The 14024-nt window shown below is 38.0% G+C and overlaps 1 protein-coding gene across 2 annotated transcripts in view; it reads left to right on the top strand.

Annotated features, from left to right (window-relative positions):
- LOC114937065 (neurotrimin) overlaps positions 1 to 14024 on the top strand; it is a 126450-nt gene that overhangs the window by 91976 nt on the left and 20450 nt on the right. For both annotated transcript variants that reach the window (XM_029310413.2, XM_029310414.2), the window contains exons 3-4: positions 10000 to 10207; positions 10662 to 10820. In XM_029310413.2, coding sequence (XP_029166246.2) covers positions 10000 to 10207; positions 10662 to 10820 — 367 coding nt within the window. The remainder of the gene's footprint in view (positions 1 to 9999; positions 10208 to 10661; positions 10821 to 14024) is intronic.

Below are 14024 nucleotides of genomic sequence, written 5' to 3' on the forward strand. Positions count from 1 at the left end.
CCCGAGGAGAAAAATTGACGGTGAAATATGTAAAAATGCTTATGAAAATAATGATAGTTTTGAGTGAAATACTCTTGAAATTCCGAAAATTGACGATATATCACCTGCCAGCGTGAAAATACCTTTGCAGTTTTCATTTCATTCTTTATAGAGATGTTCGTTTGCTAACTGATCACTATCCTAAAAATATTGCATTCTGATGAACGGGGTCGGACAGCTGGTTATGTCTCACACAGATCGTTTATTGTACCGTACGTTGGAATTGGGAAGAGGATTGTCGAAGTAACTTTACTAATAGATAGTATGAAAGATAGTAGATAGCGGATAAAATATATCTTAAATTTTTTATTAAATTTTTTACAATGGTTTCATTAGTTCCTTTCTCATTTAAAGATCTTCGTAATTTTTTATTAAACAATTATATTGAAAAAGTTTCGATACAACAAGCGCATTTCCTTTGATTTAATCTAGCCTTTGTTGAAATGTTAAACGCGGCAAGGAAACTAATTTCCGCCGCTGTAAACATCAGAGAGGCGAGAATGTAAAGTAGCTTCTTACAGATATTTGGTCTGATGACAACAAGTCTTGCAAGAGAGAAATAATTACGCGTAGGATCGCGTTTTATATTATATTGGACTATCGCCTTAAAATGTACATCATCAGCTTGACATCGAATTACCATTGAAAATCTACAGGGAAATCGCAGCTTACTTTTTTACTCGCGCATATATAATGCGTAACGGCAAGTCAAACAATAAAGTTTCATTGCGCACTAACGTCGCTAGATCGTTCGCTGTTATTGACATGCTCAATTGAATCCGTTCATGGCTTTATACGCGAATAAATAGTTAATGATCCACGGCAGCCAGCGTGTTATATCGTCGGTCGTTAACATACATCCGTCTGTCCACAGTGCGTGTGCGACGCGGTGTCTTCCGATTAATGTAACGATGCTGGTTGTGTAAATTTTCCAGTAGAATACACCGTTTCACTGATATTTATACATCATAACAGACATATATATGTATACAAGAATATTATATATTTTACGCAGAGCGATTATCGTGACAAAAAATATATTACATATACGCGTACATATATAAAAAAAGGAGAGATGGGCTCGGATGAGAATAACAAAAAATGTTTCGATATTTATTAATCTTTCGTCGCGACGTTTCCGTTCGAAATATACCAGGAGATACAAGATGTATAAGTATTCGCGCGAGTATCTATATATCGGTACATTACATGTACGAGCGCATGTAGATCGAAGAATGGCGGGGATTGCCAAATCGATATACTAAACGGGTTTAACGGGGCAGGAATAATTAGGATGTTGGCACCGAGCCCGAGAGGCGAGCTCGCAGAACAGATTTGAACTGAGGAAGGGTCAGTGCTTGTGCTCTCTCTACCTATTACACGCGTTGCCACCCAATGCTCCGATATGTACATCCTACATCTGTACTAAATATTGAGCAATGTGTGTAAAAGCGTTCGCCAGCCACGCTGGAAAGTCTTTATCTACGTCCTGTATCTCTTTTTACGCGAGCGAATAAAATCACCGATAAAAGGATTTGTTTCGTTAGTTGCCAAATATTCGAAAAAAGATCGAACAGAACATTAAATATTTCAAATATGCACTATACATGCAAGCTATCTTAATGGACATGAAAATTTGAGAAATGTGTAACTATTACATGAACTGATTGCGTCAGTTCTTGTTTTCTTTTCGTTATATCCTATTTTTAGTTTTGTTTAGTCACACATACAAGCAGAGCGTTGTCTCTCGGTGAAAAAAAAATTGGTCAATATTTTGAGTTATATTTAGTGCACTGTTCTGTTTTTTTCCGTAGAAAAGATACAACTGCATTGCGTTGTACTGCTATTACAAGATTGGTAGTCCACCAATTCTCTCTATTTCTATACCGATCAACGAGACATTGTTCGCATATAGATCGAGCCAGAAAAGATTTTATATATTCGTTTAAACGATTACAAATATTATTTTCGACGTTTTTACATTACGATGGGGATGTGCAATGTGCTATCGACGGACAGTGCGCAGTTAGTAATGTGTCAAATATATATAAAGTACGACGTATCGTCAGCAAAGCGTCAGCATCAATCGCTCGTGACAGGCGGACAATCGCAAAACTGTGGTGGCATTATAAAATATCAAGATTTACGGTTATATCCCGATCGCACGCGTATCTCGTTCATAGAAAATTCAGTGATAAAAGAGGATTATAAACTCAATAATAACAATTCATACAAATTTCATCGACACGTTATAAAATGCGTGAAATAACGCCAGCTGTCGAGGTTGTTAAATAACGCGCGTTAAACACTGATTCGCACACAACAGTGAATTACATCGTCGAGACATTCAACGAGTAATTTTTTTCAATTTTTCAGATCACATTATTTAACAGCGTTCCAATTAAACGGCATTCTACTTTTCGCGTAATCGTGAATATTGCTTCCGGATATTGTCTGCGTACGCTGATTGTGTATATGTATGTATGTTTTTTTAATGTACACAGCCGGTGTTTAATAAATGGCGCGATGTCTATTTGGAGATATCGTTCGTATTTTCACATTGCTTTTTGTCGATGAAATGTTTCTTCCCGTGCCGAATTTTCGAGTTATTTACTATTTACGTTTTTTATCAAAATTTTATTACAAAAATGTATCGTGCGCGTCGAGATAATATCGGAAAATGCGAGATGATATTAATTGATATTGATTCTAGATTAAACTGAAATACCTATAAGTAAATTTCTATAAGCTTCTCCGATTATAAGAAGTGAAGAAAGTTTCTAAGAGATTTTATATATCGATACATAGCCTTGGAAGTAAACAACTTTGATACTGAGAATGGAATAAATTAAGCAGTTCAAGAAACTCTAGGATGTATACACCACGGTTGGATAATTTTGAAACCAAGTACATTTTGAAACTTCCTCTGTTATCGTGCCTAGCGACGCATAATCGACACAGCATTTACATAAATGCATCGAGCAAGTGCAGTCAACCGCAATAAATTGAACTTTCCTAAACTCTCTTCCAAGATTGAATTTTCTTAAGCCGTTTTATCCCGTTGATGATTACCTATTACCTATTTATAACGTATACATAATTGTTCGATTTTCTATTGCTAAGATCAATCAACCTTCGCACCTTTACATCCATTTTGATGCACCTATTGCCGAACAATTTCCTCTCTCTTGGTTAACGAATCGCGACAGGCGAATTGCGAGCTGCCATAGAATGCATTTAGCGAACCATTTTGCGTTGAGAGGGCAAAGGGAAAAAAAAAGTAATACGGAGAACGTTTTCATTTTTTCCGAGCTCAAAATGAATCCGTGCGGACTCGATTCCGAAGACTGTGGGAATTACTTACCATAAATTATTATCGGAATATGGTCCGTAAAATCTACATACTCTTTCAGATTAACCATTCCCTGGCGTTACGATTTTGCCTTGACATAATCGATATGATAATTTTAATAGAGAAAGCAAAATTCAAATTTTTTGTTTATATAATTTTCGCGACATTATACGCGCGGAAATGACGTTATTCTAATATATCAGTGTCATTATCGGATTATTTTACTGGCGAAAAAATATGGAAAGATTGCATTAACGTATAAAAATGTCACGAACACCTTTGGTCTAACTTTTCGGTTTCCGCGCTAAAATATCGACCGCAATATCTCCTCGAACGACTACGCAGGCATCAAGATGTCTATCGGTTCGAAGTGAAATGTTACGTTATTATTTTTCTGGTGCCGCGCCAGCCGAACTCGGTGAATTTTGCGAAAGTAATGAAAATTCTTCCCTAGAAAAATTCGATTTCTGGGGTCAACTGTACGTGTGTGGTGGCGTGGTTTTTATTCAACATTCTTTTGTTGTCAACTTTTGTGTTACATTCAATAGCAACGTGATGCTAACAGAATAAAATTCACGCTGCGTAAAAACTCGTATTTGGTGTATATCTGATAAAAAAAAATTGCTTTTACGCACTGGATTATAAAATGGCAATAACAGAGAGAATGAGTGTGCAATCGAAAAGAGCAATTAAATTGGAGACGAGGACTATCTCTGTTGCATTTATATATATTTCAATATCTGTTTAATGCGTCGCAACTGTATATATATATGATACATATTTTAATTGTCTGACTTATAAAGCTTACGTGAAGCTTGTTTTAGAAAGCAATCAAATTTTATGACTGTCCTCCTACTTTATCCACTCTCGTAATTTATTTTATGAAAGTGATTCGCCGACCTAAGTTTTATGCCGCAGCTCTGAATCACTTATTGTATCGAAAATAAAAATTTATTGCAGCAGAGCGATATATTCAAAGCATTAAAGATGTCGAAAATTATATCGAAGCAGCATATATAATATCCAAAATTTCGTTTCTTTCGCTTACCATTATTACTATACAACGATGATGCTCTTTGCATTGTCGTAAGCGAAATGTACGCCACAGTTGTTTGTTGAGTATATCGGGTCTGAATGCTGGTAAAAAAGTCTTTGCGCTTTTTAAAGTCGATATTTAATTCGTTTTCTCGCACTTCACTTCTTCCATTTTAATGCTCCGGGAGTTTTCAGAATTCAGTTACATGCAAAGTTACAATGCCGTTACTTTGCGCAGCCGAACAAAGGGGGAGAAATGAATGCGAAAAGATTTTCAGGCGACAAGAAACGTCCGCGCGTTCTCCCTTATTAATCGTTAACACGATGAAGTGCGGAATTCTTTTTTTTTTCCACGTCAATTCTTTTTCGCTTTACTTCGCTCTCTCGCAAGCTCCGAGCGCGCGGAGATATCTTCGGCTTTCATCTCGGTACAATTTTTTTTCTTGTTCCATCAGCCGCTACCGTACAACGATGCGCTTTTACGTCGTGGCAATTCATCCTTACCCTCTACTAACGCGACCGAGCAAGACCAAACGTCTCTCACGCTACAGACAAGTATCATTTCTGCAAAAAGTAACTCGAAAATGAAAAATCGAGTGTCGGCGAGAGATGACGTGTTATTTTTCCAAGAGCGGTCGATACGAAATATGTCAGAAATATAATGCCATGACGCTAATTATAGAGTGTCACACATAACACACACACACACATATAATTTTAGAATAAAGATATGCTAATATATAAAATAAGTAGCTTAACGTAATAAAATAAATCTTGAAAATGTCTTTGTACTTCTTATTGTCTATCAAAATAAGAAATTATAATATAAGAGAGAATATAGGAAAGATATAAATATGAATTATATACTTTTAAAATCAAATAAAATGATCTCTAAGAAAATTATACAAATTAATATTCAAGACGGACTTAATTGACTAATGTGTCCTTCTTTCAAGCATGACAGTCGTATTAAACGAAAAAAAAAATTGTATCTGTAATAGAAACCTTGAAATATAATTATGCGTGTAATAATAAAAAAAGCAATATAAAAATAATATCGTTTAAATTAAATTAAGTACAATTCAAGTAAAAAAGTGATTATTTAACAAATCAAAAATAAATTGGAAAGTAAAGTTAATGAAAAAATGTTAAGTGTTTGAGACAAAAGCGCGAGCCAATACCAAAAAAAAAAAACGTCGCTCACAGATCACGATAGGTGCCAGCTTCAAACAAATGTCTTTTAATTAGAGGAGGAACGAGAATTTAACAAAACGTCACGTAGTACATCTAGCACCTACCGGTACTTTAACTTTCAAACGTGTAACACGCGCCGGTGTGTCCATTAGTATAATATTTTTTTTCGCGCACACGAGCTGGCTGCACTCTTTAATACGTTTTTCACACGTTATGGACCATGGCTGTATTCCACGTAGCCATCATAAGCAAAGTAAGGTACGACGGGTTCGCCATAATAAAAGCTCGGAGGCCCATCCAAAACGATCCCCTTCGAGCCACACTCTGCGCTCTGAAATAGACGTACCTAACCCAGTTTAAAAGTGCAGGAGGAAAAAGATAGCGTCGCGCACACGTTTGACCTGTGCGGTAACCAGAAAATCCACTGACGTTTGCAACACATTGGTCGGAAAAAAAATTTTTTCTAACCCACCCGCGGATCTTCCCCGTTGCGGATTATACGCGCGCTCATCTATTTTCCGAAGACCGATGCTTTTATATCGATGACTTGCAAATAACCTGGGCATTGCCTCGATGAAATTAATCGCACGAATGCATCAATGCCTCGAGGCGAGAGGCGATCAATCGATTAGTAGTAGTACCGACGCCAATGGACGCGGACAAATTTGCATTCTGTCGTCACCGACGATACGGAAACGAGAGAACGACCGGGCGAAGCACTCGGCAGAAAAAAAGGACGGGTTGAAATATATTTAAGGCACAGTTACTTTGTTAGCGTTCTGGGCCCGGGAGAGGATGCGATTTGAGGGTGAGTGATTGACAGCGCTTGCAGTTTGCGCATTAGGGGCGAAAGTGGCGATGGGACGAACACAACGGAAGCGGAAGATAATGGGGCGCTGTACGCGTTATACATGGTGATGTCATAAATCGAGACGTACCAAGCGCGTTCCGTCCCGTGTAAATCATGTTTTATATGCTAAACCAGAATTACATCGTATGTATACATATATGTATATGCTTGTTATAGCATGTATTTCGAAGTGCGAAATTTTTTCATCAAATGTGTTTTGTTCTTCCTCTTTTTCATATGCACGAGAAGATTTATTCTCACATAATCTCTAATATACCGGGTAAACTTGTCGAGGCGGATTAGCTCGAAATCGTGTACGAAAGTCCTTCCACGCGCGTATATAAAAAGGGGGTAAAATATCAATCTGGAAATTCGCACGTTACCGAATGACATGTATTATCGTAAAATGTGATCGCTTATATGTGTGGACGAAATATGCTAAGAGAAAATTCTCTCGACAATCTCTTCAATTTCGGACGCGAGAAGAGGAAAACGCGCTTATTTGACACGCGGTTTCCATTTTGCTCGGTCCCGTGATCACATAGAAGCGCGAACGGTAGAGCGCTATGACCACGCCACGGACAATGAATTTCAGACGCTTCGTTGACGCACTCTGTTCGAGTATTTCATGGCTGACTATGCTCGGACGTGAGACATATTGCCGTTCTCGACCGGTGGACTTCAATGCAGATTTTATGTTCGCACGGTGGACACGTATCAGCGATTTTCGAAAAGCGCGTCGCATATGGGTTGGTCCAGCTGGACGAGCGAGTTTTGCCGCAGAGACAGAGAGTTCATCATAGATTCAGGATTAAAATTTTTAATGTCCAAAAATTCAGACACATCTTTCGGATTATAGACATACATTCTCCGCTGTTATTCCTATTTTGTATAAGTCTAGTGTCTGTTGATAAAATGATATAATTGTATCGATCGGAAACGGATTAAAGGTAGAGACGCGGTTAAATGGTAGCGGAAAGAAATATTCTTGAGAGAAAATACAATATATACTTTGTTCACGCGACAGTCGATCGCTCGCGTGACGACTGCGAAATGGTCTGTTAACACAAAGCGAACACAAGTGCGCAAGTCGCTTCAAAGTACGGCGAACGTGTTATTATGGCTCCCGTGTGGTCGTAACGCGACTCTTAGCGTCTCGCGCTAACGTCAACTGCATTCAAGATGCATGCGAGAAGGTGTATAAATAGAACAGCCTCGATACAGAGTCTAACGATCTGCACTATTTTCTCGAATATAAGCAAATTGATAGCCCTCATTAATCTCGTTTTTTATCGGATAGCTACAACATCTTTAGAACAATTGCTCCTTCGGAGAACAAGAAGCGAAACTTTCAAAGACACGATTCAGTCATTAGCGAACTCTTCGCTAATGGCTTCACTAACGTCAACCCTACGTAATTTTCTGATTTTAGAAATATATGCTTCTTAGCATATTAACTCGAAAGTTCTAGTCACGTAAAAAAAAAAAAAAAAAAAAAAAAAAAAAACAATTTTAAATACTTAAAAGTATAACTATTCAATTTTATTTTCCTCGAAATTTGGAAATAGAAATTGAGATTTAATTTCGTATATTCTTAATAATTCGCCCTTATATTATATTGTATATATTTTGAAGCATGGTTTGCAAAATGTGCCACGCAGTTGGAAAGATGAAAGAAGGAAATCAAGTATATAAATCAAAGATCGCAAAAAATAATTTTATTCGCAAAGAACTTTGCAGAAAAAAAAAACTATCAAACTATGCCGAGGAAATCGAGCAAAGTCGTGATAATCCAATTGACAGGGAACAAAGGGAAAAAGGGGGCGTAATGGCGAAATAAAAAAATAGCGGTAGAACAAAGTGGAGGAAGGTTTCGAAGAAAGATTAAAGAGGGGATTTTGTAAGTAGACGCGAGAATTTGCTCCTGGTCTGTCGGGGAACGGTGGGGCTTCGAGGGGGTGGCTTTGTCGAGCGAATTCTTGCGGTTTCGGAGCAATTACCTTGACTGAACACTAACGATGGTTCGTAAATCAGGATACGATGGAACAACAGCTATTCTATCGCCGGTGAATCCATCTATGGTAGCCATCACTCGAACGTAAGCTTTAAATCTCATTTTCCAAGACAGCGATTAGAATAACAGATGTAGTACATATATATGTAGTGCGCTATTTCCTTTTAATTCCAACGTGAAAAGGTTCTTTTACGTTTTCCACGATTTCTTCGCGACGACCCTCTTTGCACTTTTACGTAGAAAATTTATTGTTCTTCTATCAAACATACGTTGTTTTGTTCCTCTCGAAACCCTTCTGGAACAGCTGACGTAAATTCTGGATCGGTGGCAAGATGCCAAGTGTAAGTTTGCAGATTGTACGTACGATATACTTATAGAACACTTGGACGTTTTATATCCCAAACTTGTCGTTTTATTAACTATAGAATTTTTCTTTACATTTTTGTTAATAAATTTCAAGTATCCCTTCTGTCGATACATTTTCATAAAAAAATAAAATAAAATAAAATTCAGCACAGAAAAAGGATATGAAATTATTATATATTTGGAATAGAGTGAGGCATTGTGTCGGCTAAATAAATGGATATGGAACATACATTCTGAATCGTCTTTGTATACACGACAATTCTAGCTTAATGCAAAATGCACATGCAATTGTAGGTCGACAAAGTGCTTGATGGTAGGACTCATCCGATGGAAACTCGTCGTATTTGAGGATCCAATGACGCTTTGTCATTAAAGTCATTACGTCATCCATCAATAGGTAGCTTCTAAGCCTGCTGGGTCCGCAATTCAATGCCAACAAAGCCGCATTTACCGATTGTCGTACGCCTCACAATAACCGGTTAGGCAGAAGCGTTTGAATGGTAACAATGTCCGACTACGGTTTGTAGATAGAGCAGCCGATTTCTGCATTCTATACCGCACGTTACTTGATCCGAAAATTATTTTATTGAATTAAAATATATCTTATTATCCCTCCCTGAAACCTATGCCTAAATAATCGAGCCTTCGCAATCGCGTCCTAGGATTTCTTGACGTTTGCACTTCCGCCCTACTTTCCAGGAAGTCTTCCTTTTTTCAGGTTTTTCCCTCCTCGTTTCTTTCTCGTTCGCCCGATTGTTCGATAAATTGCGCATTTACATATATACAGTTATCGTAGCGTAAGAAGACTTTAAGCCGGTATTTAGGATAAAGCTAGCATAAAAAAGCTAATCTTTATTGCGAGCAAAATGTTGAATTTGTAATTGCATGCTGATTTAAAGAGTGGACTTTTTTTTTTTTTTTTTTTGTAAATTGTCGCAGAGGAGAGATAAAGTTACGTCGCGAAAATAAAGAGAATAAATCAATATTCTCGAAAGATTTTTAGCATCGAAAAGTTCTAATTGCTCTATAGTAGCGTAACGGATTACGCGCGTTTTCGTGGTGTCACATGACACCGGCCGGAAAACAAAAGGCCGTCAGTGATGGATGGGTTCCAGACGATTGAAGCGGCATACCGGTTTTCTGTTTCAGGTGGCATGGCTGCGGGTGGACACGCAAACCATCCTGACGATAGCCAATCATGTGATAACGAAGAATCACAGAATCGGCGTCACGCACAGCGAGCACAAAACATGGCTGTTGCATATACGTGATGTCCGCGAGAACGACCGAGGGAACTATATGTGTCAGATAAACACTGACCCGATGAAAAGTCAGATTGGTTATTTGGAAGTTGTAGGTTCGTTCGCAAGTTCTGCCTCACACGCGTCGAATTAATATCGCGACAGAAAAATCTGCGTTTGCTTCGACGAAAAAAAAAAAAAAGAAAAAAGAATCTATATTTTTCTGCCAAATTTTTACGTTCAATTCGAAAATTGAGCCATGAGAGAGCGAACGACTGGCGAAATCAAGTCCGCTTCTGGGTTTCGTCTGTGGTATTGCTTTCGAAACCGCGCTATACGTTACCTTCAAACCGCCAAACATATCGAAAATTTCTAGTATTTCGCGAGATAGACATCGACGATCGCTTGCTCTTCATTGCCGTTTGTTAATTGCATCCTCCCGCATCGTTTATATTTTTTCCGCGCGATTTTCATTATTTTTCGAAAACTTTATACAATCAAATTTTGTTCTTTTTCGGAGCAAACGCACGTACAAAATTAATACTAATAATCATCTAACTTTTGCGACAGTTCCGCCAGATATTTTGGATTACCCCACGAGTACAGATATGGTGGTAAGAGAGGGTAGCAACGTTTCGCTGCGTTGTGAAGCAACAGGGTCACCGACGCCAAACATCACCTGGAGGAGGGAAGACGGCGAGTTGATTATTCTGGGAAACAGTCAGGAAGGTAAACTACTTACAGGCTGTCTCTTATATGTACAAAGAAAGCTTAATGGTTTGCTGGAACAACCTAGCGACGTTATCTTTAAGGTCCTTTGTAGCGAAGTGGCTTTGTACGTCGATGTATTTATAATGATATCCTTCCGGATACGCGCGCTGTCCTTCATATTCTCTCTCTCTCTCTCTCTCCCTCTCATAAAATTATATTTCTCAAGAGAGAGAGATTGATTCGATTTTCGTAATAAAATATAGACAGTGATTTGCGTAGCGCGCGGTAGCGCAATTTCCGGGTAATCGTTCGATTGCTCGCGATATTCCTCGAATTCCACGCGCCTGTGACAGACTATTTTCCATAATTTTGCCCGCGCGTAAAGCGTCAGGTGGCGCGAAAATTCCCGACCGTTCCCTACACATAGAACGCACTTATTTTATTCGCATCGCTCATCTTGAAAATCGCCGCGCCGTCATAGAAAAGCGAAACGAGCGCGCAGCTGAAACACCGGATTCACTCAACGCGGGGAAACGACGATTTATCATTCCGCCTCTCGGACTTTATTCAGCTGACTACATTGCGTGATGCAATTGCATTCGAAGCTGCCGATGCGACCGTGTCGGTGACGTCAAAGTGAAATATGCGTTTCAGCCCTTATGCGTCTCGCACAATAACGTCAAGGAAAATCGAGCTTCCTCGTTCGCACCTGTTCGAACAACGCGGCGACTTTATTCTACGGGTACAATAACAATTTATCATCCTTTTGTCTTTCAAACTTATTGAGCCGTCCCGCCTCTCTATGCAGTTCCGTTAAATATTTGCTCCCCTTTGTGCGCATTTTATGCACCTGTCCCCGCGCAGAGAACCCGCGATAATTTATAAGGGTAAGCGATGATTCTTTTACCTCCTTTTGGCATCTTTTTACACTTTGATCTTGTTCCTTGCAAAAAATTTATATATTTTAATCATATTATTTATTTTTCTTTTTAACTGCTTGATGGTACCTTTTTTATAAAAATATTAATGTCTACTTTAATACAATAAGCATTTAAGAAAAACTTTATTCGTATATAATATGTAAATATTGTAACAGATTTTAAAAAACTCGCAGCTATTTGTGATATCTATATTTACATATCGTTAATATTGATAATAATAATTTTTTATTTACAATTGTTTGCAGTCAGATAATTTGTGCGCGATGGTCTTTTTCGTGCTGTTTTAGATTCGTACTAATGTCATTTAAATATACCGCGTATCATAATGATTCGCTGACGTGGATATAATATCTATTTATCATCTCCATTATCTTCCAAATTTATTGAACCGTCGTTTTGCATAATGTCGTTTTGCTGACAGCGAAAACATTTATTCCGCTACGCGTGCAGTTTATTCATGCGCTTCATTAAACATCATCTGCCAACCATTTTAAATGATCTATAGAAATTTATTATATCTTGGTTTATGTTTATGCGACATTGTTTCATTATAACATGTTTATTGTTAGAGAGAAAGTTTATATATTATTTAGCATTCTTTTTCTCTTCTCTCTCTTTTTCTTTTCTTTTCTTTTCTTTTTTTTTTTTTTTTTTGCTATTCTTGTTGCTCTCTTTTTATCTCCCTCTCTCTGTTTTGTGGTTTTTCTTTCTGTCTCGTGTTTTACAATTAACACATTTATTCACATTTTTTCACTTATATTCTTTTAGAAAAAATAAGACTCCATCTTCAACACCACGATAATCTTTTCGTTTACATGTGGTTTTTTTCTTCTTCAACTTTCTCGATTTTTTAGTCAATACATACTAAGTTTCTCTCTCGCAAGTTTCTTCTTTTTGTCAAAGTTACAAACATGTACGTTTCTTTCGCGACCATGAAAACTGTTGGGCGTCCACATCATACTCGCTTTATTTCCATTTCAATCTTTACTCTACTCTTGAACGCTACCATCTTCTTCCATTTTTATTTTCTTAAAGGAAAGTCAGTATTCTCCTTCTCTCGATTTTTCGAGATATCTTTAACGCGTGCCTTTTTCTCTTTAGTTCGCAAATATCCTCGCCTCTTTCTTATTTTGATTCCGTCTCCGTGCTTTCCCTTGTGCTTAACTTCTTTATACCGTTCAGGTATTGTTTCTGGTGCTTCATACTTTAATTAACGGATTCTTTCTTTTCGTCTTCTTTCTACACTCGCATACTTTTCCGTCCTACCAGGATCTACTTGGCGATTTCCACGACCCTTTTTTACCCTCCCTTGAAAATCCCTCCTTTTATCCTATTCTTTTTCTCACGGCAATCACGAACAGTCACGACAATCCACCCTTCTCGACGCGCTTCAACTTCTCGCATTCTGCCATCCTTTTTCGCTCGCCAACTCTTTTCGTTCTTCTTCTGGTGACCTTTTTCGCTCATGAGTGAACTGTTCGTTCTCTCTTTCTCTATCTGCCCTTCTCACGCATTCGTTCTCTATCACGAACACTCTGTTCTCGTTCATGTATGCGTGGACAAAATCCCGGATAAACCGCCAAACCTATTTGCCGGAAACTGTCCGCAAATACTAGCGGGAAAATAAAGTTTCGCGGCGTAGTGCGAAGTTTTGGGGGGAAACCTTTGTACCGTTGGATCGCCGTAGGATTTCCACTCTGCACTTTTCCAGCTTCGTCCAAAGTTGGCCAGAACCATTGGTGTATCTGGGCATACACATTTTTCTGTAATTTATGTCGCCGATAAATATTTATAGCCTGAGATTTTCGAGACGAAGATTATAGACGACATGAAATAAGTTTTCGAAACTGTCTCGGGAAAAACAGTTTTATATATAACTATATATATATATGTGTGTCACAAGTTGTCGGAAATTTAATTCGCATTGTGTGCATTCATTATAGGAAGTTTATAGATTTATCCTCTGAATTATTATTAATTACCCACGTTATTCTCTACGTGATTGTAATACGGTTACATATATATATGTATAGCTGTTTACATAAATAGTGCGATTGTGTTTAATCGATTTTACGTTACCGAAAGTGACAATTTATGTCTTCCGGAATAATTCCCCGGACTAAAGTAGCGCGCAGATAGCGGAAGTCGCGAAATACATTCAACAGTAAACTGTGGCCGATTTAATTACTTCATTAGTCGAAAAAGCCGCGTTAGCTTAATTCGAAAATCTGGTACATGGAAAATGTGAAATGTAAAGTCTATATTAAACGTAGTTGGCGTT

The sequence above is a fragment of the Nylanderia fulva genome, unplaced genomic scaffold, assembly GCF_048542155.1.
Source record: "Nylanderia fulva isolate GAGA-0341 unplaced genomic scaffold, ASM4854215v1 Scaffold2, whole genome shotgun sequence".
NCBI classification, from domain to species: Eukaryota; Metazoa; Arthropoda; class Insecta; order Hymenoptera; family Formicidae; genus Nylanderia; species Nylanderia fulva.